Source organism: Diplotaxodon limnothrissa, linkage group LG9 (assembly GCF_057381915.1).
Source record: "Diplotaxodon limnothrissa isolate DT_005_m linkage group LG9, D_limnothrissa_male_GT1.1, whole genome shotgun sequence".
NCBI classification, from domain to species: domain Eukaryota; kingdom Metazoa; phylum Chordata; class Actinopteri; order Cichliformes; family Cichlidae; genus Diplotaxodon; species Diplotaxodon limnothrissa.
Window position 1 is genome coordinate 27,873,951 of NC_140604.1, and position 25,764 is coordinate 27,899,714.

A 25,764-nucleotide genomic window follows, 5' to 3' on the forward strand; every position below is an offset into this window, starting at 1 on the left:
AAATAAAAAAACACGCACAAGGGTTAGGGTTAAATTTAAAAACTGTACTTTTGAGTTAAAATATATATTTATAATTTTAATAAATGACAAATTAAAAATGCATGAACATTTTTTTGTATCGAAAAAATATCGAACCGTGACACCAAAGTATCGAACCGAACCGAACCGTGAATTTTGTGTATTGTTGCACCCCTAATAAATAGTATAATATGAAGGATGATAAATGGTGATACTACTAATTAATACTATTTTGTCTTATGCCATACGTGTTATTATTTGCCACGCTTGTGGATCAGTCTACCTAATGACTGCTGGCCTGCTGAGACTTTTTAAAACTTATTTTACTTTTCATATATTTTACTTTATTTTACTTTTCATATATTTAATGGCATGTTCATTGAATCATTCCTTTACATGGTTAATCCTCTTTTATTATATTTGTGTATCTATTTGTTCACTTTAGTTTCCCTTACATCTTTTTTTATCTGTCAGGTGGGTGTCGATATCTAGGTGGGGTTGTAGGGACAGAGGGGTGATGAGAGGGATGAGTGAAAAAGGTGTTTGTGCCCGGCTGTGTATTTTTGTTTATTTTCTCCTTTTAATGTGTACAGAAATCTGAGTTGCATCTTTATTGTATGAGAAGTACTTTGAAAATAAAGTTTTGATTGATTGATTGATTTATACAGTACAATATGAGTGAGTAGCTATCTATTAGCTAGCTAGCTAGATCAGCTAGCTATCAATAGCTACCTTAATGTTAGCCACAATTAGCACAATTAAAGTAAACTACTTTTTGCTGCTCCCTTATTCACACGGGGTCTCCACAGCAAGTAGTGGCCCAGTATGTTTGATTTGGTAGATTTAAACCCTTCCTGATGTAACCCAAAAGGAGTTTGTGTCTCCTCCCAGGGAAAAAAACAGTGGATTGTTTGCTTGCTAATGCATAAACCACTGCACTATGGAGCTACTCCCTATCCTCTATCTAATCAACTAAATTCAGCTCATGTTTCTGGTTCCAACCCAGAACTCCATCCCTTTAATGTCTCTGCAAAGGTAGTGACTCTAAGACCCATATATTTATGGACTACAGGCAGAGTGGTCTAATATCTGGCATCCAAAACAAGCAAGCCAGCCAACTCCCAAATACCAAAGTAATGTAGCCTTACTGGGATTCTACACTTCTTGCTACTTCCAGAACTAATTGCTCGCTTGCCCATAGTACTGGGGGCAAAACCTAACTTCTGCATCCCCTGCCTTAAAAATATCTATTAGCATGTCACGTCTTCCGTAGGCATCACTGTGCACCTAATTATTTTTTCTTCACCCAGGGGATTGCATGTATAATAGATGATATTTGTTTTAACTCTCTCCAAAGAAAATGTGTCCCTAACCTTATCCCATGGGGCCCACCTTTACAGAAAATAAGGTTCGGGACACATTCACGGTGACATGGATTTACACACTCCTCTCTCTCAAAGCTACAAAGAGGTTTTATCCCCTGGAATATCCCTCAAAGCAAAGTAGGCCAGAAATCATGGATTCAGGTGCCATATCAATTCCCTGGTTGCATCGACAGTGCTGCATGTTGACGGCATAACAGAGCTCGGCACACCAGCCATCGCCATTCTTTTTGACAGTATTATTTCACAGCCGCTGTGTTAGGAAGTAATTGTTATTTGTGTGCGCTCGCACCCTGAGTTCACATCCAGCAAATATGTGTTGTTGTTGTTTACCCTCCTCAAACTCCTCTATTGTTACCATGGCTCTCTTTTTGCTCTTTCCTCCACCTTTTCTTGTTCAGAAAATGACCCTCCTTCCTCTTTGTGACCAAATCTTCACCTCAGCTCTTTCTCTCTCTTCTAGATTACGGTACTATCAAAAAAGTGCTTTCCCCGCTCAACCAGTCTACAGGGAGCTGCCTTTTAGAAGAGATCGAGCTGTTCCCTCCCAGGAAGAGGCAGCACATCCGGAGCCTGCTGATCCTGCACAGCCGCAGCGAGCTATACGTGGGTGTGAGAGACCAGGTCATCAAGATCCCGCTCAAGAGATGCAGCTACCACAAGAGCAGAGAGTGAGTACATGCGCAAAGAAACCAACAAACCAACACCGTTAATCTCAGTTGAAACGGTCAAAAAAGCAAATGTGCTTACAACGAAATTTTAAAGCTCCCTCTTTCACGAGATGCTCTTTATCTGAGGGAGCCAGGCCTTTGTGTTGATCAGGGGCCTTTGGTGAGATTAAAAATCCTCTAAATCAGCTTTGTCTGAGCAACTGGAGGTGCCCACGGCTGCCCTGTCTCGATGTCGCTCATTGTCATTGACCCGCCCACAAAACCACATGTTTTCTGCCTCGTGCACAGTGCTGCAGCGACCGTGTGCGTGTGTTTATCAGATATATTGAGTTTCTGTCTGTCTGGAAGAAGCTCCATCAAGGTATAAATATTGGCAAAGAAAACCTGAGACAGAGGCCGGGGTGTGAAGACTCACTAAGATTGGGATCCCATCCATCATGGCACACAGGAAAGGAATCACACCTGCATACCTTGTCTCTCGCACAATGAGCTGTTATTGGAATACACAAAAGACTTAAGGCTTCATATTACAGCTGTGGCTCTGTGATATATGCTGCAGCCATAATGGCACTTCATCACATCGCTGATGCTTTTTTTTTTTTTCTTAAAGAGAGAATTCAGAACAGAAAAAAACAGATAAAAGTAATAAAATCTTGGACACGGACTGGCAGCTACAGGGAGTGTTTCTGGGATCATCACTGACATTTCTTTGAGGTTTGCCTATTTGAAATATTAGACGGCTGTCTCCGTGTTTTGCTGTGTGGCTCACCGATGGGAGGTGTACGATCTGTACAGCCCTTAAGGCCCCATGAAAGACAGGTACTGACGTGTTACTTCTCCCTTTCATTTTGTTCTCCTGTCTTTGGCCCTGATATTTTGTCTGGACACCTACAGTCACCCAGACATTATGTCAGCCACTTTGTGTGTGCAGGAAAGCATGAGTCTTCCCTTTCTGCAATTTTATACAGCCAGATAGGGTATGATCATGTGTTGCTTGCATAAGCTCACTTGTTTGTGTGTGCATGCGGTTCATTGTTATGAAACCCACGGACAACTTTGTTACATTTCACTAGGGGCATGTCAGGCAACATTGAAGCCTGCGGCTCAAAGATATGTCATTGTGCTGTCAGTGCAGACTTTTATTTATATGAAAATAGTAACATCGGGCTTTTTATTGCACTCAGCAAAACATCTGAAGCGGATACGGCAAAAACAGACCCAGTTATCTTTACTACAGCATTCTCATGTGGGAGCTGATAAGCTATTTGAGTCAGGAATGTATGTGTGCCCGTATGTGATGGCATGAATGTAATCCTGGTGTTTGACTGAAGATTACCTGAAAAATCAGTCACTAAACTGTGTTAGGAGATAATTCTAGGATGCTAATGCATTGCAATGCATGATGGTGATTTACATTCCCACTGTAAATTTTCTTCTTTGTCCTCTCCCAAACGCTCTCTGTACCCCTCTCTTGTTTTTTTTCTTATTTCCTGTGCCGTCACTCTTTTGACACTTTCCCCAGCATTTTATCTCTCGCAGTTCTATATTTCCATACATCACCTATTCCAGCACCTTATCGTTTAGCTCTCCCAGTAATCTCCCTCTTCTTCCTGATATTTGATTTCATGTCAAGCAACGATGCAAAGGTGTCTGTATGCATACATGACAGTTTAATAAAAGCCCATTAAATGCCGAACTTGATTCTCTCCTTTCAGAGCCTGTGTAGGAGCGAGGGACCCGTACTGCGGTTGGGACCTGCTGCTAAAGAAATGCACCACTCTGGAGGAAAGCATCAGAATGAGCCAGTGGGAGCAAAGCATCTCAAAATGCCCGGTGAGTATCATGAAGCTATTGTGTGATGTGCACAGACTTCATTGTAGCTTGCTTGCTTGGTGTTTGATTGCTTTAGTTTTCTTTTTTCAGCTTTCAAACTTAACAAAAGTTGGCAGAAAACACAATAATCCTTGCTCCACCTGCAAGCTCACTCTCTTTTTTGCATGTATTCGTTTCTTACATTAATTTGTACTCTTCCCCATTGAAAGCTACATCCTGCTCTCCAGATCTTCACGGCTCACGAGCAGTCCCTAAAACCAGCACTGTGAAACATATCCTTCCCAACAACAAAAGACATCTCAGGACTGAACAACTTGACTTTATGGGAACTGCATGTACCCTCAGAATGATCGAGGACGCTGCCTCAATCATTCACCTCCGGCTGCTGGTTCATTAGCACAACAGTTCTTCCATTTATTTTTAACGTGCACCAGCATTGGGAGCCGTATTAGGGGGCGGTAAGCCTATCAATTTGAGCAGTGTTTCACAGACATCAGTTTCAAGCCAGTCAAGAGTGCTGTGTAGCTCTTTTATGTGGCTTTATATTCAGGGAAATATTTGGCACTCAAGCCATGGCATCTGTCAGCAGAGCTCTGGCAGAAAGCTAGCCAACACCACATCCGCATATCCATTAAGAGCATACATGAACACAATTACACATGCATATATGTGCATGAATAAGCATTACCATTACCAACTGCAACAGTGAGTTTTTTCTTTGTGCCAGAGGCAAAAGCTTCATGAGCTCACCACAACATTTCTAGTCAATATTTTATCAAGATCACATTTTCACTGAAGCAATTTCAGCTTCAAAACATTTAGCTCTGCTACTTATGATCAGTTGAGCATTTTGGTGAATCATTTTAATGTGCGGGAAATTTACATCAAGAGTACAGTTTGGCCATATTTCAGAGCTGCAACATCACTGGAGTGCCCAAAAGCACAAGGTGTGCAATACTCAGAGACATGGCCAAGGTAAGAAAGCCTGAAAGACGACCACCACTGAACAAGACACACAAGCTGAAACGTCAAGACTGGGCCAAGAAATATCTCAAGACTGATTTTTCTGAGGTTTTATGGACTGATGAAATGAGAGTGAGTCTTGATGGGCCAGATGGATGGGCCCGTGGCTGGATTGGTAAAGGGCAGAGAGCTCCAGTCTGACTCAGACGCCAGCAAGGTGGAGGTGAAGTACTGGTTTGGGCTGGTATCATCAAAGATGAGCTTGTGGGGCCTTTTCGGGTTGAGGATGGAGTCAAGCTCTACTCCCAGTCCTACTGCCAGTTTCTGGAAGACACCTTCTTCAAGCAGTGGTACAGGAAGAAGTCTGCATCCTTCAAGAAAAACATGATTTTCATGCAGGACAATGCTCCATCACACGCGTCCAAGTACTCCACAGCGTGGCTGGCAAGAAAGGGTATAAAAGAAGAAAAACTAATGACATGGCCACCTTGTTCACCTGATCTGAACCCTATTGAGAACCTGTGGTCCATCATCAAATGTGAGATTTACAAGGAGGGAAAACAGTACACCACTCTGAACAGTGTCTGGGAGGCTGTGGTTGCTGCTGCACGCAATGTTGATGGTGAACAGATCAAAACACTGACAGAATCCATGGATGGCAGGCTTTTGAGTGTCCTTGCAAAGAAAGGTGGCTATATTGGTCGCTGATTTGTTTTTGTTTTGTTTTTGAATGTCAGAAATGTATATTTGTGAATGTGGAGATGTTATATTGGTTTCACTGGTAAAAATAAATAATTGAAATGGGTATATATTTGTTTTTTGTTAAGTTGCCTAATAATTATGCACAGTAATAGTCACCTGCACGCACAGATATCCCCCTAAAATAGCTAAAACTAAAAAACTAAAAACTACTTCCACAAACATTCAGCTTTGATATTAATGAGTTTTTTGGGTTCATTGAGAACATGGTTGTTGTTCAATAATAAAATTATTCCTCAAAAATACAACTTGCCTAATAATTCTGCACTACCTGTATGTTCACGTCTGGTTTCACACAGTCACAGTGGCTTTGTCCATTTTTTTATATCTTCTCTCTATAAGTTGTTGTTATATGATGTAAAATTTTACAAAATAAAAGTGTAAAAATCAAGTTGTCGCTCCCATTTTCCTAACAGTATCACAGCTTAAAGTAATTGTCATCTGTCTAATCATGGACGTGAGACAGCATGGCTTATCTTTTAATCTAACTGTCATTTGGGGGGTTCACATCTCCCCCGCCCCCCAAAATCCAAGTTATTACTTTAAATGCTGATTGAAGATATTACCTGTGTTTCTTGCTGCATAGCCACTAATACTTTAGTTTTTATGCATTTTCAGGTGGCCACATATCACTGCCCACACCACTGATGGGGTATATATTTTCTTGGTTAACCTTTGTCTGGTCCGGTCTAGTCCATTTAGAGTGATCATGAGTTAATCTAAATGAACTTTATATGCTGACACTGAGGAATGGCCAGACAGTAGGAGTCTACAACAATTCATTCGCAGTTTGTAAAACCTGAAAATAAAGAAGCGTTCTTTTATCACAGCTACAGTTTCACTCCCTGTGAGTCCATTAACAGTTTGCAAAGGCTAAACTGGCTGAATGTCTGTTCTCCTGCGAAGTGGAAGCCTGGAGTTGGAGGCCAGTCAAGGGTTTGCACACTGAGTAGTGTTGTGTAGGCAGAGACAGGAGATACGCTTTACCAACCTATTCATAATCGCCATCTGGCTTCACAGTCTCATGTCTGGAAACAAGCAAAAAAATGTGTTTTGCTGTGGTTTTAGGGGAGGTGAAAGTCTTAGTAACAGACATTTTTGTCCCAATTTTAACTCAGGTAAAATGGAAATCTTTACTCAATATTTTTGGTAAGGTATCCGCTTTGCCTGTCCTCCACCAAGCCCAAATCTAAACCATGTTTTTTATATATATATTTTTGAATAAAAAGAGACCCCTCTCTTGCTTTTTCAGTCAGGGAAAGGAAGTATTATTTTTATATTCCATAAAGAAATATGAGTGCTTTTCATCATCTTTCAGATTTTTTCTATTGTCCTCTTTCTGGCGCCTTTTCCCTTCTATTTTGGCATTTTAATGAAAAAAAACTACATTTCCTGACAGTAAAAAAGTAATTTTATTTCTCTTTGGATCTTTATTTTTTAATGAGAGATATATACAGCATGAAATATTCATCTACCAAATCATTTATAGCCTCAGCTGTAAATGATATTGCAATATTTCTGCATTGGCTGTCGCTGTATAGTTGTTTGCTTTCTAGGCAGCCCATTGATGTTGTCTGCCTCAGCCAAGGGTACCCCATTTAGGCACACAGCAGAGTTCGATTACCAAAAAGAGCGGAGGCCAGACGGTATTCTGCTTCTGCCAAAACTGCTGATGATCACGCTCCCTCTTCCCCTTGTGTGAAAGTGTTCTTTGCATTTTTAAATCATCCTGAAATGTTGCGGCGACATGGCTCATATCATCTGCAGCTCTGAATCTCACAACGGCGCTTTTTTGTATTTAGCTCATACGCCTAGGACATCAGTCGTAATTCATAGCGGCTGCAATATCAGAGCCTTCCTGTTCGATTCTGTTTTGCTTCACATATTCAGTTATGAGGCCACTTTTATTTCCTCATATTTCTGTCCTTTGAATGTGTCCATTCACAGCCTTGATCTGCATTTATGAATCTCTATTTTCCCGTTTTCGTCGCTCATCATTTCCTGATGCAATTTTTGTGTATCTTCCTTATGTTTACAGCACATAAATGCGCAATTTGGGGTGTGCTGTAGATGTAATGTTTTTTTTTTCTTTGCATCTATTAGAGGAAAATTGATTTCTGTTTTCATCCACCGATGGGCTGAATTTCACAGAGCAATACCTTCCTGAGAGCATCACTCAATGACCATTTTCTGAGAAAGCCATTACTTTCAGGTGTTTTATTTTTGACCTTCTCTGTTGCTGCTAGGTTCGTAATGTTACAGTCGATGGAGGCTTTGGTGCCTGGTCCGGCTGGTCCACTTGTAGCCACAACGACGGAGGCAGTGCAGGGTCTTGTCTGTGTCGGACGCGAGCCTGCGATAACCCAGCCCCGCAGTGTGGTGGGCAGCAGTGTCATGGGATCAGTGTTGAGGTCGCCAACTGCTCCAGGTAAACTACTTTGTTGATGCAGCAGCACATATGTGCAAATGTTTCTAAATTGTCTATGAATATTTTTGCATACATCTATGTAGGGAATGATAGAACTGGAACTTTGAGTAACGTTTGAACAGCGGGCACGTCAACATTATTCCCCTATTCAGCTGCTCGGTGACTCAAAGGTTGACAGTTCCCAATAGTAAGGTGTACTAGATATGTGGTCTCTAGTCACAGACATAAAACACAAGTTGATGTCCTTTTTGGTCGCTGTATTCAAGATGGCGGGGTAATATAGAGACTTCTACAAATTTTAAATTAAGGCATCAGTTTCTTGGAAGATGTAATTACAGATTAATCAATATGTACTTATAAGTAACATTGATTTTTTTCTATAAAGTAACCTTGAAAACGACTGACTGTACCTTTAAGAGTGAGGTTGAGATGTTAGTTAATTTCCTGGAGAATTGCATCTACTCCTTTGGTATCTACACACAGCCAGTCATTATGTGTTACATCCTCACTGTCACCTATTTAGGGATAACAAGTGTTGATTGGGCGTTGCCTTTTTTTGCACCGCATCAGCTGACGTGACTGTTTTTAACTCTCACAGTTAAAGTTGGAGCTGCATGATTCTTCAGGCGGCTATACAAGGATGTGAGCATATTCATTCATGAAGGATGAGGCATTTTGATGAAGGGAAGTTAGAAACAGTCAATTAATCTTTTGCAGTAATAAATGTCTGAGCGTAATCATAAATGCTTATCTCAAACTCGGAGCCTATTATTACATTTAAAATGAAACAGACACGTGAAAACACATCCCTTTATCTGATTTGTTTCACTGGCTCATTTTCCCTTAATATGTGCTACAAAGATTGGTCTGATCGCCCGCAAGCAGCACAGTGGTGAAGTGGTTAGCACCATCGCCAAAAAGGGAGAAGGTTCAGATTGCAGGCTGGTCCTTACTCTTCCCGTGTGGCTAAATTGACCATAGGTGTGAATGTGATGGTGAATGGCGGCGTGTTTCTCTGTGTTAGCCCTGAGAAAGGTCGTGCTGTTCCTCTGAGCAACATGCGATGAGGAATGGCTTCTCAGCCAAGACCTTCTTCTTAAACAATAAAGACAGGACAATCTGGTACAAGCAAGACCAATTGCACAGCTTCTCAATCAGTGGCTAAAGTCACAGACTGACATTACTTCGTCTGTCACCATAGAAATGGAGCGTGGACGCCCTGGACTTCCTGGTCTCCCTGCAGCACCACCTGCGGTATTGGCTTTCAGGTGCGTCAGCGTTCGTGCAGCAACCCGACCCCTCGCCACGGTGGACGAGTATGCGTGGGCCAGAACCGCGAGGAGAGGTGAATAATGCAAACACAACACCCACACGTATACATCGGTCAACATGAGCCGATTCAAGTAAAAACAAGCTTTACAAGTACGTTTGGATCCATGCATGTTTAAGTTAAGGGAAAAAGAAAACAACTTTTTTCCCCCATAATTTGCAACCTGCTGTTAGAAAGTACGACTTTGGCTGTGACTTTTTGTTTTCCTCCCCGCCTTCCCCCCTCACTTCTGTCCAAATATGTGACAGCCAATTAAGGAATAAGTGGGATAGGCCTGCGCTTGGGTAATTATCTGGCTTTCACACACAGACTGAGTCCACATTTTGAAGCTTTGGAGGCTTTGCTGTAGAATAATCGCCTTTTTAAAGATGTTTGTATGGTTTCTAAGCAACCTTGAAGGCCTGAAAAAAACTTTCAAGGAGAAAGTATGCGAAGAAGCAAGGTAGAAAAGGTCAAGAGATGAGTTTTCTTGAGTTAAATGAGGTCAATTAAATAAGGTGAACCTGAAAAGCACTGAGGAAAACTTTAAGATCTTTAGGTGTGTTCGAAAAATATACGAAACAAGCTGTCTTAGAGAAAGTTAATTCCATCCAAGTACAGAGCGGCATTCCTTCTTGGTGTCCATAGTGTCTGATGTTTTTCATCCATCCCCTGCTGTTAACCCGAGGTGAAGGCTGTAAAAGTACAAATAAACACAGTTCAGAGGATACAGGGAAGGAGAAAGGAGACAGAAATTGTTACCAGTTGTCACCATGGCAACAGAAGCAGCGTGATGGGTGAGTAATAGGATACGGCCTTCAAGGATGAACCTTATATTACTTGTTTTTCTTTTTTTTCCTCTCCCAGCACTTTTTCATTTCCTCTCACTCCCTCGTCTAACCTCCTGCCTCCCCCCACCCTCTGGCACTCATTGCTGCTCCTGGAGCAGTCCTTGAGAAAGTGACTGCTCCGCCACGAGCCCTAAGCAAAACATGTACAGAGTGACCGGCACAGCCCACTTACTCAGGAACCAAACCCAAAAAATGCTGGCTGGCACTAAAGACCACAGGAGGCCAGAAGCGCATTTTACACCAACCACCCTTCGATTTCACTCTCTGAGCTTTAATCTCATTTGTTTCATCTCCCCTTCCATCACTGCTTGCTCTGTTCAGCTATTTAAAACACCTTAGGCCACCTTAGAGGCCAGCTGTGAGAGCTGGAAAAGGATCCTTGTAAGACAGGAGTGAAAGGGGAGGAGTCTTGCGTGTGTGTGTGTGTGTGTGTGTGTGTGTGTTAAGTGCTTGAAGAGAGAAATGAACAGGAAAGCAGAGACACTGAAAGAAAATGTGTTAACAGATGAATTATGCTGTGTCAGTTTGAGACTGCCCGAGGGAGGAAAAAGAAAGGGATGCTAGAAAAGGTGTATGTGTGTGTCCTGGTGAAGCAGGAATGTTTATTGCTTGTGCCACAAAACAAATTGGGAAGAGATGTAAAAAAAAATTAGGTGATCAACACAGTGTCCAAAAAAAATTCAACCACCTCTGTCGTTAAAAGCGTGAGGCGGACTGGCGTTTTTTCAAATTCTGCTCACTGAGCGATTCTTTTAATGCCAGTGGAGGCTTTTATTTTATGAGGCACTGGGTTTCTTTCATAGGTGCTAGACATCTGCAGCAAAGACACACTATACGCTGTTCTTGCTTCAAGCACTCTGTTGGGATTAACTCGCAGGCCTTATGTTCACAGATCCATGGATATGACACGAGCTTATATTTACACAGACACGCATATTCGCAAAATACAACGATTCTGAGGGCAAAATAAACTTCTTTTTCTACGTCTTTTTTTTTGCATTAGCCAACAGGCCTCCAATAAGTCTGGCCCTGATTGTTTGCAGCAGGCAAAGCTTTTAAAGATAAAGCAAATGCTATGAAACAGCAGCGCTACGGGCTTAAGTCTGGCCAGTTAATGCCTGCATTTATGAACCTTCTGTTGGTATTTCCCTCAGCACACTGACAGCGTCCGCACTGCTTACTCAGCCTATAGCGGGTAATTAGCCTCGCTTTTGGTTTGATCAGCTCTGTGTGTTTTACTGAGAAGGGAAAAGGATAAGATGAGATGGAGCAAAGCCACTTGCTCGTCTGAAATGATTAGTGTGTATGATGATGATGATTCTAAAGCTCTACATATTGATTGCGGACATGTTTTGTTTTTTTTCATATTGTGTTGGTGTAACAGGGCAGCCCTTAGCGGCTGGAAACACAGTGAGACAGACCAAGGCAAGTGTAGTGGAACAAAGTATTTATTTGCTATATGGCTCTCCTTACAACAATTAACTTGTTGAGCTTCTTCACAGCACAAAAATCCATCCTCTAATGACAACTGGCAGCCTTAAATATGTTCAGCTGTCACAGACTTAACCATTATTCCACTCTCAGGTAAATTCTTAAATCCCAACCTTCCACCACAGTATACAATATATCAATAAGAATAAATAAATACATAAATACATTTTCACATTTACATATTAATAAATACTTCACACTTTAATGTTACACCAAACCCAATATTATAAAAACCCAGAAACCCAAGCACAAAAAGATTCACCACACTCTCTTTACCAATGGTCTCTCCCGGAACCTTTAAATGGTGTCTGGACCCCCGGGGAAACATTTGCCCAAACACCTTGAAGAGGACACAGGCAAGAAAGGTGAGTAATGATTAACTTACAAACGCTTATTTGCAACACTTTTCCCTAGATTTCACACACACATTTGCATTAGTTTTCCTTATTGGTAAACCTTAATCACAATCTCAATCACCATTCTTCTCTCCTGACAGACAACCACCACATTCCTTGATGAGGAGCAGCTGTGCAGGATCTGAAACAAGGCCACCAACTGATTTTAAAATTCCCAATAAATAGTCAATAAATATTTAAACTTCTTGTGTGCAAATCCATGCTTAAAGTGCAATGCTCATAAATTGCTTGATAAGGTGCTTTTAATAAAGTGAAAGGTGTGCTCTAAAGTGCTATACAGACAATACAATATAAATAAATGCAGTAAGGGAGTCCTCTTCCTTACAGTTGGGTTGCTGCAGTTAATGCGCGCGACTTGTTTGCACGGTCGTCCGTGTGAGCATGTGTGTTTGTGCATCTTCCCCCTTCTCTGGGCTTTCGCAAGATTGTAATCCACACTTGTCCTCACTTTTCCACACTCCGCCTCCCTACTGTATTGTACAACCGCGCAGATTAGTAGAAGTGGAAAGAAAGACGCTGCTCTAAGGATTTTTAACAACATGGAGTGTACAGAATGTGGCGTTTGATTTGCCGTGAACAATAGCCGAGTGTTTGAGAATGGTACAATGGAAATATCCCGCCTGAGCCTCTGGAGGAAGGGTTTAAAGAAGACTCGGTTTTCTTCAAAAAGCGGTCATCTGCAAAAAGACAACAAAATAGCAATAAAAGCAATTTTATAGCATGTGTAAGAGTTATAAAATAAATTATAGGGCTCTAATTAGACTGGCAATCGTCTGTAGTTAATGCCTAATGAGGATTGAGCTATTAAAGTATTTTAGACATCGCCATAATCCTGTCTTGTAAAACGATGTAATTACAGATGATGCATGCACATGTGAGGCTTTTTTAATAGGCTGTGTCAATGAATTATGCAAACTACATGTGGAAGTTGTGTTTTGAGATTCAATTTTCTTAACTGTACTTTCAAGCCACAGTGGCTAATACAACATTATGCACAGACATACGCTACAGACCTTCAGACTCGCACCGAGCTGTGTTCTCTGCACTCCAAGGCCACATCAAAGAGGGATGTTGGTTTTTACAAAAGTTTGTTGGAAGTGAAGTTTACACGCCTTTTCAAACATCCCTGTCTTGTGGTCTGAGCTATTTGTAGTTGTAGCGCAGTGGCAAGGTTTCAAGAGTGCGGTGACGTCTTCGGTGTCCTTCGTATATAATTTCAGTGGTCTGTCAGATAAAGAAGCTATTCCATTTTCCACAGACAATCCCAGAGACTCCTATACATGATTCAATAAGGTATCCTCTGTGAAAGCTTTTAACCTAACTCCTGTCAGAGCCTCAGGAGTTTTTTTGAAGACTGAAACAGCTACAGATGAAGTGTTATTGGACACTTTAGTTACTTCTTGGAGGGTAATAACCATCTTAAAGACAGCTGCTTATGAGTTTGATATTAAACATGACATGACAGTGTTGTTTACAGCTTGTTGAACTGACATGAAGTGCAGAGTGGTCAGTGACGCAACCTGGAATACAGAGGATGAGACTGGTTAGAGATACATTCACCTTTTAAGCAGAATAAACTCACAAAAGTACTCGATAACTCTCTCTCTCTCCTGCTGGGGGTCTTGAATTTATCTTTGAGTCAGGACTGCTGCAGTTAAAGGAAGAAAGGTATTTCCATCTGCATCTATTTGCTGACTAGTGGGGCAGAGCAGGAGCTATAGATAGACATTGTTTAATACAGAAGCAGAATGATATGATAAGCTGAGTTTGAGGATGATTGCTGAGTGGCTTGCAGATGCATGGCAACCATGGTCAGGCTAAATCAGCTTAAGTAGAGCGTCCTGCTGTGTGTGAAATTTGCCAGTTGGATGTATTGGAGACCACTTTGAATCACCTTGTTGTTGAATTGTGCTATACAAATAAACTTGCCATTAGATAAGCCATCAGCTGAATGTGGCTGCGCTTGACTACTATGAGTTTAAATCTGTGCTTATGTGACTTCTCAGGTACTGCAACGAACACTTGCCCTGCCCGCCACACGTCTACTGGTCCGCCTGGTCGGCGTGGGAACGCTGCACTGTGCCTTGTGGCGGCGGCATCCAGTCACGCCGGAGAACCTGTGAGAACGGCAACGACTGTCCCGGGTGTGGTCAGGTATGTCATGCAGAACAATGCCTCTCATATGCACCGTTCTAACACCCGTCTTTTCTCTGTGGCTGTTCATTGTTTGGGAGCTCAGCTTAAGCCATTTGATGCGACAAAGCGTCAGTGGTGATGAAATGGGAACATCTAACACGACCAAATCCCCCGGCTATATTTATACAGTGGCAGCAGCCATCAGATTTATTACCAAGACCTATTTAATACCATGCACGCACACACACACACACACATACTGTAATCATTCCACATATGAATAGGCTTATTTTCTGCCACAAAGATGTCTCTAAAGCAAAGATGATGCAAGGAAGTGTTGAAATACGAGTGTTCTTCTTGATGACAGAATGATGTGATGCTTGTGTTATTTCTGCTGCTATTTTCATACACGCACAGACTCCCTCATCCTCAGTCATGGTAAAAATAAGAGAGAACGAACATGATAGCTGTAGCGTCTTGTCCCCCTGTTGAAAACGGATTAAAGAATATGGGTCAGGGCCTTGTGGATGCATGGGATTCTTGAAGTGTATTTCTGTTTGTTTGCGTGTTTTCTTTATCATTTTAAGTAGACGTTTGGATTTTTTTAATGTTTTAGGCCCAAAGCTGAATGTTTTTTAACTTCTTTTGACTTAGAAATGAAATAAGAATTATGTGTATTTTCATAGAATTTTCATGTAAAAGATTAGACACAGACATTCACTTGGTTAAATTAAATAATTGGGTGCTTTTTGCTTTTAGAAAATTTTAGTAAAATGCTGTAAAATACTTTCATTGACCCAAATCGCATTTAGCAGGAAAAAAAGTCACATTACAGAGGTTGTGTAATGGTCTGTTGTAAAGCGAAATAATACAGTGTAAACGATGAAACATCCCACGCAAGACCTTGATACCTCGCGAGCATATATAGTATGTGATAATTGCTCGTGACACATTAGTCGATGCAGAACACCCAAATAAAAAGACTGACCTCCCATTAAGTAGCAATTTAGCAGTTGTACCTTATCATCTCCTGCTTCGTGCACCTACAGAGCCACGCGGTTCCTGTGGTCATATTCCTGTCATTGCATGGTGGCCATTAACACGCTAGGAATAGAGCAACTTGTCATTAGGAATGAGGGAACAGGACAGGAGATGTTAAAGATGGTTTGCGTGTGTCCGTGGAGGTGACAGTGTCGTCGCAGTTACAGTCGTACTACACAAAGGATAGCAGGAAAGGTCAAACAGGCACTTTGCATTGACTCTTATAAATTTTCTGTTTGTTTAGACAAGTTGTCTTCCTCCTCCCTCTTCCTTCTTGCTCTTGCATTTTCACTTGTTGTCCCTTTCTCCTTTGTTTTGTTTTCTCATTGACTCCTTGTCTTCTAACATTGTGATATGGACTTAATTAGGGACGTTTCAGGCACCGGAGAGGTAATTACATACTGACTTCAGAGGCAATTCTTTGCCGGGGAAGACTTATTTGGATGGTTTTTCTAAGTTATATTAGAGCCACACATTTACTCAGATCAGAGAACCATTTGCTGCCTTTTATTTACAACCCGTATAAGGTGCTAAAAGGCACAGCTGTTAATGTATAACAAGTGCTCCAATGCATTTAAAGCACCCATATCCACACACATTTCTATTCAGATCTTAAAGATTTCCACATATGATGGGGATAATAACAGCAACGGTAATTTCAAGAACCCCCAAAATGTGATGGAGTTCATTTTTATGTGCCATCTGCGTGCGTTTCTTTCCCCGGACACATGTTTAATTAAACAGAAGGAGACCACACGCACAAACACACACATGTTGCAGCTTCTGTCATCACAGCTACTTTATTTAGTCTGGGAATCCTACTGAGACCTGGAAAGGGTGTTAGATCAACAAAGGTGCGCGTATGTTCATTTGCGCCTTTGCGTTTACCTGTAAGGATTTATATTGTCACAGCCACCTGTGGTCAGCTCCAGGTGTTTGTCAGATAGGTATTGACAGCAATGGGTTAACATCTGCTTCTTGTTTTGAAAAAAGAGAAAGATTTTAAATCTTTTTTTGGAACTTTTTGACGAGTGTGCAAAGTTGAACTAAGTTGGTGATAAATATTCTGTTGTCAAAACGCTCCCAACATGTGGTAAAATGAATCCCTGAGCAGAAAAAAAAAGTTCAGTTCTTACTTTTTTGTGATTTTTGTTGATCCCTGAAGCAAACATTTCTTTGCTTATACCCCTCCACAGGGTGCTCGCAACACAGTCAGAAACAGAATAGCTCAACTAAAACTAGTAGGGATTCAGGTCAAGGACATTTCAGTTTAAATCAAAGAGTCCTCGCTCACTATGCAACCCCGCTACCCTGAAAACAAAATGCTGCCAGATGCTTGATTAAAGGAACAACCTCTCTCGGTGCTTTATTTCCATCAAACCTGCCCTTACGTTGCCCCGTGTGTCATAGCCATAAGCTTCAGCTGCAGGCTTACTACAGTTCAGTGCCTCATTTTTGCTGATGAAAAAGGCCACATAACTGCAACTTCATCAGTCTGAAGTCCACACAGTGCTGCTCCATCACATTCAGTGTATTCACTCTTCAGTGTTGAGTCCCCAGGGAAGCTAGCTAAGCTAGATAGGAAATAAAACAGTAGTGATGCACTATAGCTGCAATACAGTACTTAACCCCATCTTTTCCTGTGACTTAAAACTTTACCACAGAATTGGAAGTGTGCTCAGTCAACCTTGGATGAATTGGAAGCAAGGTATTTCTTTCCCCCAGTATTGAGACGAAAAGCTATTATTTGCCGGAGGTTATGAATTCTGGAAACAAGGCTAAAATAATTCAATAAATTTAGAAGCAGCTCGCTCACTGTGTTTAGAGTGGGATCATTAACGTGGGCTGGGGAAATTTCATGCTGAATTTATTCCTGCTATATGCTCCATGGCCAGACAAACTTTTCACAGGCCAGGAAATATACCTTGTGCTTCGTATTGACAAAGTTTGTGCACACAGGTGAAAATTTACAAGTAAAACTGTAGCGAGCAAAACAACAGAAAAGACTTAACTTTTACATCAGCTAGCATAGCAAGAGTGCTGCAGTTGTAATTGTAACAACAGGAGCGCAGAAAGAATGATGTTGTTACATCATGATACATGAGCGTCACTGCAGCCCCGACAATAAGCATCAAAAGACAAACACTGTGCATTGAAAGGGAAGTTAGATCAATTAATAAGGGTGTAAAACAACAAAAACCTAGAACTTAGTGATTATCTATTTACTTTACATTATAAAGTGCTTTGGCGAATCTATGGCGCTATATAAATAATTAAAGTGAATTATTGCACACAGACAGGCCTGAATCATTTAGTTTTCTCTCTTTCCTTCATATCTTGCAACTAGTCTTGGCGTCGTTACCCATAAAAAAGTGTTTTACACATTATTGTGTATTACGCATTACTTTACTTAATTACTCTCTGGAGAGAGTAGTTTGTTACACTACTTGTTTCACTGCTCATGATATGTACTTAAATGCATTGCCACATATTTACCGGTTAGCAGTATAATCCTGAGGCTCAGTCCTACACTGATACAAATCCCTGTCCTAATAGGATAGGACACGCTTACAGTTTTTCTTTTAGTGCTGAAAAGCAGCTGAAAGAGACTTCATGGCAATCATCACAGCAATTCTACTGCGGAAGCATGCGTAGGTGGCAATGGATGCTACAATGCTATAAGCCTGACTGCTCATTGCTGCCATTGTTACCTGCCAAAACTCAGGCTCTGGCTGCTGGGCTGGGGTCAGCACACACTCAGCTTTAAGTCACTCTGGGAATTGATTGTATAGTAGCTTACACAGAGCCAGCGTTGTGTCAGCAGTATAACGTAGGTGTTTCTGTCCTGGATGCAGATTGCAGTTTACCTTCGCACTCTTGTTCTTCCTAAAAATCAAAGTAATGTCCACATGTTTGCTTGTCACAAGTTGTAGACTGCTCCACCCTTTTTTCCTCCTCCCATGTACACCAACCTAAATAAGCTGATTGTAGTTCAAGTGGAAAAAGGCATGTTTGTCACATGTTTGGATCACACTGCCCACACTTCCTGAGACATTTCAAAGTAAAAGCATATCAAGAGAGTATGTTTGGATACATTCAACACAAGTTACAATCAGTTACCACATACAACTGCTGACTCAAGTCAGAGGGCAGAATAAGTAGGACTGTTATTTATAAGCATGAAGTAAGCAATGAGATAGAAGGAAGAAAAATGGTTGTAGGTGATTAGAATCTGTAAAACTTTTCAGCGGCATTGACAAATAGATCTTTCTTCAACTTCTGGGGGGGGAAAATGGAGAGTTGGTCCCTGCGTGATTAAATAATTTTCACTCCCCTAAACCTCCATTAATTTCTCATTTTTCAAATCACATCCTCAGCAGCTTACCGACAAAAAGACCGACCCGTGTACGGCGAGATCTACAGTCGTTTTTATTAAATGAAGCATTACTGCCGAAATTCAAGCTGAATTTAATTTGAGTTTCATTTAAAATGCAAGTTAGTATTCTCTTTGCATTTTCCATACACTGCATTTCTGCGTTGAACGATTTGAAATTTAGTGTCACGTTTTGCATACTTGCACTCAGTTTTAGCGCATTAAAGCTATGAAGTTACTATGTTAGAAATGATCTACGATTAAAATAAAAGTCGTGAAAAAAGACAGCATATAAGAGAGAATTTTAAACTAGATCTTGCCGAGAGCTACAACTTCATTGTGAATGCCACGGTTTTATTCCTTTTAGTTCCTACGGGTAGATGAAAGAAGACTTCAGAGTTGCGCCGTCTTCAAGAATACATCCTTCACTATGGTGTTTCCTACTTTGTACACTAAAGTATATCAAATGTCTGTCACATCCAAGGATCAAAAGGAACCATTCTTCTCTGCTGAATATGCCTGGCGGAGTTAAATAAGTCAAACGTGGGCCAGGCAGAACTGACGATGCACAGAGCTGCTTAATGAAACTGAGAGCTGTTCTATTTACCTGTGAGGAGTTCAGTTGTGCAGCCAGCCTGTGAAATGAAAGTTAAGCACACAGTGTTTGTGTAGGCAGTCTGGCAGGTGAACGCACTTGTGTTTGTGTGTGTGCATGTGCGCGCGTGTGTGTTTTTGTACTGCTCCGTTTTAGTTATTGTGTGCGCACTGCTGTGTAGCCTGCTCCTGGCCGAGAGCGAGCTTCATTATGGAGTCAGACTGGTAGGCAGAGAGAGAGTAAGAGAGAGGAGTCTGTGTTTGACAAAGTGTGTTTTGGTCGGTGCCGCTAATTGAACTGATGTGTCACCGAGACTTGAGGAACATTAGGCCTCCGTCTCTGCAGACTCGACCACAATAGATAAAGACGTAGGCACCGGAGAGGATTAGTCACTCTCACATCTGGAGCGTACACTTAAACGTCTGGGTTCTGCAGCAGTATGTAAGTGCAGCCATCCTTATATTCACAGAAGTTTTCCTCTCTGGCTCACACACTCACTGCTCTCCCAGTCCAATAAGAAGTTTAATGAGTGTAATGATGGTAGGAGGCTGGAGAAGCACGACTCTTTATTATTCACCTCCCACAGCTGACCGTGACAGAGGCCCTTTTGTACCTACACACACATTTTGTTTCTTCCACACACACATAAGTTAAGATATACAGGGTATTTCGGCCTTACACTTTACATTCATACATTTTCCAGTAAGGAAAGAGGCTGAGGGATTATGTTTCCACAGGACTCAAACAGTATGCTGACACTCACACTGGCTCTCTTTCTTCCTTTCTCCCTTCCTCCATCCTCAACTTGTATCCCGTTAGTCTGTAACACCTAAAAAATAGGCGGAAAGGTCTGTGGATGGAGACAGAATGAGATAGGAGCTGAAGCCTGAATCCATAAGTCAGCCATGGATAAATGTATAAACATGCACGCGCTTCAGGCACAGTAACAGACAAGTCAGTGAAAGGTGCCAAAGTAAGAACTTTGACTCAATAGTCAAGCTGACAGCCTTGCATAGACACATACACACAAACAGCCCGACCACTGCTTCCATTGCTGACCAACCAGACCGTTATGATGCTATCAAGCATCCTTCCACCCAGCCCTCCTGAGCTCCAGCCAGAAACCCATTACAGAGGTGCCCGTCTCCAAGCAGCATAAAATCGCAGCTCTCCATTTGCCCATAATGCACATTGCTGCTCTCGCCAGGGGGGCAGTGGGCACGGCTATGAGTCAAAATCAGCGGACTAATTGAATTCAATCTTGTGTTCCACATGCCACTCGTCACATCCGACTGCTTTGGTCTATGTTTTTCCCTTTTAGGGTAATTTTTGTGAAATTGAGACGTGAGTGTGGCTGAGTGAAGAGTGCAGAAAATCCTTTTTTCTGGTTTTTGTTGTTCTTTTACTTGTTTTACTGTAGTTGTATTACTTTGTTTTACTACTTTACCAAATCAGCTGGAAAGAATGAGATAAAACATTTAAATAGCATAGTTAAAATGAAAGTTTAATAAAAAAAAAATTATAAAAGAAATAGGGCTCTTTTTTTTAAATTCAGACAGACATGTTTACAATGGTCAAGATGTATTTTATGCCCAAAATTGCCTATTCACTGCTCGGAGACAGTCAAAGTCATTAAAATGAGTCATTTTATCGGTTTGTGGGTGTATGTGTGTTATGGTTATAGGTTTGGATTGATGTTTATTTCCACCTCCTTAGGTCCATTTTTAATGCATTATTCAAAACATGTTGTAAAAATTTCTACTCTAAAAGCAGGAGAGATTGTTTTTGTGTTTATTATCATGCCATTGTGTCCCATGCATAGCCACTGTAACAAGGCTCCTTTTTATTGCAGTAAAATGCAATAAACTGTCCATTATCCCTCCACTTTAAGAGTAGACACCGTCAACAGCAAGGGTGTTTTGACTTATTTCACATTATAGACCCCCAGGTAACACAGGGCTAATACTGGGGAGCAGCAAGATTATCTTCATGGCATTGCATTGCAATCCCATAATATACTTCGGTACAAGTAAAACAAAATGACCCTTCCCACAAATGTTTCCATACAGCATGTCTACGTGAATGTATCCGTGTGGGTAGCAGAGGCTGTATATAAAAGATGGACATAAACGTGAAGTCAGTGGAAGCACCTTAAAACCTGCATTCTGTCCAACAGCCAGCAGAGGGAGACTCTACTTTATTTACAAGCCTATAAAATATATTGTCTTTATTTTTTAACCCTGGGAATATTTTGACTTCATGTCACATTTAATACAACATGATGGTAACTTTGTAAGTTATGGTCCCGTTCAGGGTAAAGCTGAAAATAATTGTGCATTAGTGTGTGGCTACCTCGAGAAGAAGTCCACAGACATGTATGTACAGTCTATGATTGAAAAAATGCTTGTTGCTGTGTATTGATTGGGGCAATCGTGGCTCAAGAGTTGGGCGTTCGCCTTGTAATCGGAAGGTTGCCGGTTCGAGCCCCGGCTCGGACAGTCTCGGTCGTTGTGTCCTTGGGCAAGACACTTCACCCGTTGCCTACTGGTGGTGGTCAGAGGGCCCGGTGGCGCCAGTGTCCGGCAGCCTCGCCTCTGTCAGTGCGCCCCAGGGTGGCTGTGGCTACAATGTAGCTTGCCATCACCAGTGTGTGAATGGGTGGATGACTGGATATGTAAAGCGCTTTGGGTCCTTAGGGACTAGTAAAAGTGCTATATAAATACAGGCCATTTATTGATTGTTCAAGTTTAGCCTAGGATAGACAGTGAGCTGAACAGATTGTAAAATCCCCTTTAGACAAATGTGTGATTTGTCATTATCACCTGTATAAATAAAACTGACTTAGCGTGCAGATTTTCTTCAGACCAATAGTCTCTAACACATGCCGGCAATGCCACATGTAAATAAATGACACACTGAGCTAGCTTGAAATCTCTTGAGCCTAAAAAGTCAAACTAAACCCTTTTGTTTTGTTTTTCCTCTGTAGTAGAGCCATTAGATGTACTCCTAAATAAATAAGCCACTATATCTAAATTAATAATAAATTGATTCATGCACTGATTTAAAAATTTTATTATCTCTATTCCACTGCAAATCCCATACAACTTATGGGTAATTTTTTTTCTTGTGACCCTTAAAATAAAGTCATGTCTAACTGTCACCACATATCAAAGACATGGTGTATATAATTCATAAAGTCTAACTTCACAATCCCTTTTTCAGAGTGTTTTAATTAGCATGTTTTTAGAAGCCTAAAGAGACAAACAATTTGTGACCTCTCATCTTTATCTCTGGAGCTAATACAGATACATTCGTGGGGTTTTATTAAGAACCTGTCATTTAATTAGTCTGACTCCACAAAAAGATTCACCTTATTGATAAATACTAGGACATAATGTCATGCCAATTCATTCAGTGTATACTTATAGACATATATATATATGTAGAGAGAGAGAGAGAGAGAGAGAGAGAGAGCACTATTAAAAGTCTCGCGACACCCCTCATTTCAGCACCCAGATATTTAGATTGCAGAAATGGAAAGATGCAGTGATTTATTGAACCGTGTGCAAAAGTACATAGAAATACATTATAAACCAGCGTTTTTGCTCCAGTGAGCTTGACAGTAAATATTTGGCATGGCCACCTTTATTCTTCAACACTTGAACTCTAGATGAGCTTTTCTGTAATTTCTTGTAGTAGTCTTCAGGAATAGCTCTCCACATTTCCTGATGGACATTCAAATTCTTTGGATGTTGGCTGCCACACTGAAGATCCCACATGTGGAGGCCAATCCATGGCTAATCAGAATGGCTTCTTGATGTGGATAACTTTTGTTTCTTGACTTTCAGGTACAGTTCATCTGCTCCAGATACTTTTTTTTAAGTCCGTCACTTCTTCTTTTCTCCTCCACTTCTCCAGTTTTCATCAATTTTTAAGGGCACTCTGTGCTGAAAAGCTGAGAAACACATTTTTGTTGCATAAATACAATGTTATGCTTGTTAAACTGTGCTGTCTTTGGCATTTTTTGGAGATTCTGCTAAAAAAAACAACAACAATTTGCAACAAATTATGTATTTTTGCAGCAGGCTACTAGTAACAAAGATACAATTTAAAATTGGTTCTTGGTTAAGTTGGCTGTCGTGTCTCCATCCCTAGAGTTAGGTCACTTTTAAGTAGCTCAACAAACAGAAATCCTCTGAAATCCTTTGAAAGCCCTTCAGAAAGGCTGGACAACCATTTCTCAAGACCACTTTAAAAATTGCTATGCATATACAGATATATATATACATATATATATATATATATACGCGCATATATATATATATATATATATATATATATATATATATATTAGGGGTGCAACGATACACAAAATTCACGGTTCGGTTCGGTTCGATACTTTGGTGTCACGGTTCGATATTTTTTCGATACAAAAAAATGTTCATGCATTTTTAATTTGTCATTTATTAAAATTATAAATATATATTTTAACTCAAAAGTACAGTTTTTAAATTTAACCCTAACCCTTGTGCGTGTTTTTTATTTTGACAGCGAATGCGCACCTGCGGACCACTTATGTGCAGCCCTGGTTATTTAGCTCGTCATATCGCAGCCACAGAAATTCTTTTGTCCATGAAACCATAAAGCTGCACTTTCTTTTTGCCTTATAGTCTGATTTGTCATAACTTCTCCGTTTTGTGGTAAGCTTTTCTTTGGCTGTCACTTCTTCACCCTGACCTGTCTTATTTGGCTCAGCAGAACTGAAATGCTTTTACACGCGCACTCACATAAGCTCAGCGATTCTCTGCGCGATCAACCTCTCACATGTTTAAGCTGCGGGAGATTTCACTTGTCATGTTTGCATAGTAAGCTAACGATTAATAAGACGATGTCAGAGGAATTGGTGCACAAATTATCATCACTCACAGATCAGTACTGTCGCTCTCTATACACAGTTCGCACGATTGCAAAGTGAAAGCAAAAAAACAAGCGCAAATTCAAACGCAATTTCAATATGTCACATATTGACAGTGGCTCACCGATGCCAATGACATACAGTGGGGCAAAAAAGTATTTAGTCAGCCACCGATTGTGCAAGTTCCCCCACTTAAAATGCTGACAGAGGTCAGTAATTTGCACCAGAGGTACACTTCAACTGTGAGAGACAGAATGTGAAAAAAAAATCCATGAATTCACATGGTAGGATTTGTAAAGAATTTATTCGTAAATCAGGGTGGAAAATAAGTATTTGGTCACCTCAAACAAGGAAAATCTCTGGCTCTCACAGACCTGTAACGTCTTCTGTAAGAAGCTTTTCTGTCCCCCACTCGTTACCTGTATGAATGGCACCTGTTTGAACTCATCATCTGTATAAAAGACACCTGTCCACAGCCTCAAACAGTCAGACTCCAAACGCCGCCATGGCCAAGACCAAAGAGCTTTCGAAGGACACCAGGAAAAGTATTGTAGACCTGCACCAGACTGGGAAGAGTGAATCTACAATAGGCAAGCAGCTTGGTGTGAAAAAATCAACTGTGGGAGCAATCATCAGAAAATGGAAGACATACAAGACCACTGATAATCTCCCTCGATCTGGGGCTCCACGCAAGATCTCATCCCGTGGGGTCAAAATGATCATGAGAACGGTGAGCAAAGATCCCAGAACCACACGGGGGGACCTGGTGAATGACCTGCAGAGAGCTGGGACCAAAGTAACAAAGGTCACCATCAGTAACACACTACAACGGCAGGGAATCAAATCCCGCAGTGCCAGACGTGTTCCGCTGCTGAAGCCAGTGCATGTCCAGGCCCGTCTGAAGTTTGCCAGAGAGCACATGGATGATACAGCAGAGGATTGGGAGAATGTCATGTGGTCAGATGAAACCAAAGTAGAACTTTTTGGTATAAACTCAACTCGTCGTGTTTGGAGGAAGAAGAATACTGAGTTGCATCCCAAGAACACCATACCTACTGTGAAGCATGGGGGTGGAAACATCATGCTATGGGGCTGTTTTTCTGCCAAGGGGACAGGACGACTGATCCGTGTTAAGGACAGAATGAATGGGGCCATGTATCGTGAGATTTTGAGCCAAAACCTCCTTCCATCAGTGAGAACTTTGAAGATGAAACGAGGCTGGGTCTTCCAACATGACAATGATCCAAAACACACCGCCCGGGCAACAAAGGAGTGGCTCCGTAAGAAGCATTTGAAAGTCCTGGAGTGGCCTAGCCAGTCTCCAGACCTCAACCCCATAGAAAATCTGTGGCGGGAGTTGAAAGTCCGTGTTGCTCGGCGACAGCCCCAAAACATCACTGCTCTCGAGAAGATCTGCATGGAGGAATGGGCCAAAATACCAGCTACTGTGTGTGCAAACCTGGTAAAGACCTATAGTAAACGTTTGACCTCTGTTATTGCCAACAAAGGTTATGTTACAAAGTATTGAGTTGTATTTTTGTTATTGACCAAATACTTATTTTCCACCCTGATTTACGAATAAA

General features: G+C 41.2%; 1 protein-coding gene across 1 annotated transcript in view; it reads left to right on the forward strand.

Moving 5' to 3' along the window:
• Nucleotides 1-25,764, forward strand: part of sema5a (sema domain, seven thrombospondin repeats (type 1 and type 1-like), transmembrane domain (TM) and short cytoplasmic domain, (semaphorin) 5A) — a 171,774-nt gene that overhangs the window by 99,934 nt on the left and 46,076 nt on the right. The window contains exons 11-15 of the mRNA XM_085362966.1: nucleotides 1,864-2,071; nucleotides 3,787-3,904; nucleotides 7,873-8,054; nucleotides 9,256-9,399; nucleotides 14,128-14,275. Coding sequence (XP_085219092.1) covers nucleotides 1,864-2,071; nucleotides 3,787-3,904; nucleotides 7,873-8,054; nucleotides 9,256-9,399; nucleotides 14,128-14,275 — 800 coding nt within the window. The remainder of the gene's footprint in view (nucleotides 1-1,863; nucleotides 2,072-3,786; nucleotides 3,905-7,872; nucleotides 8,055-9,255; nucleotides 9,400-14,127; nucleotides 14,276-25,764) is intronic.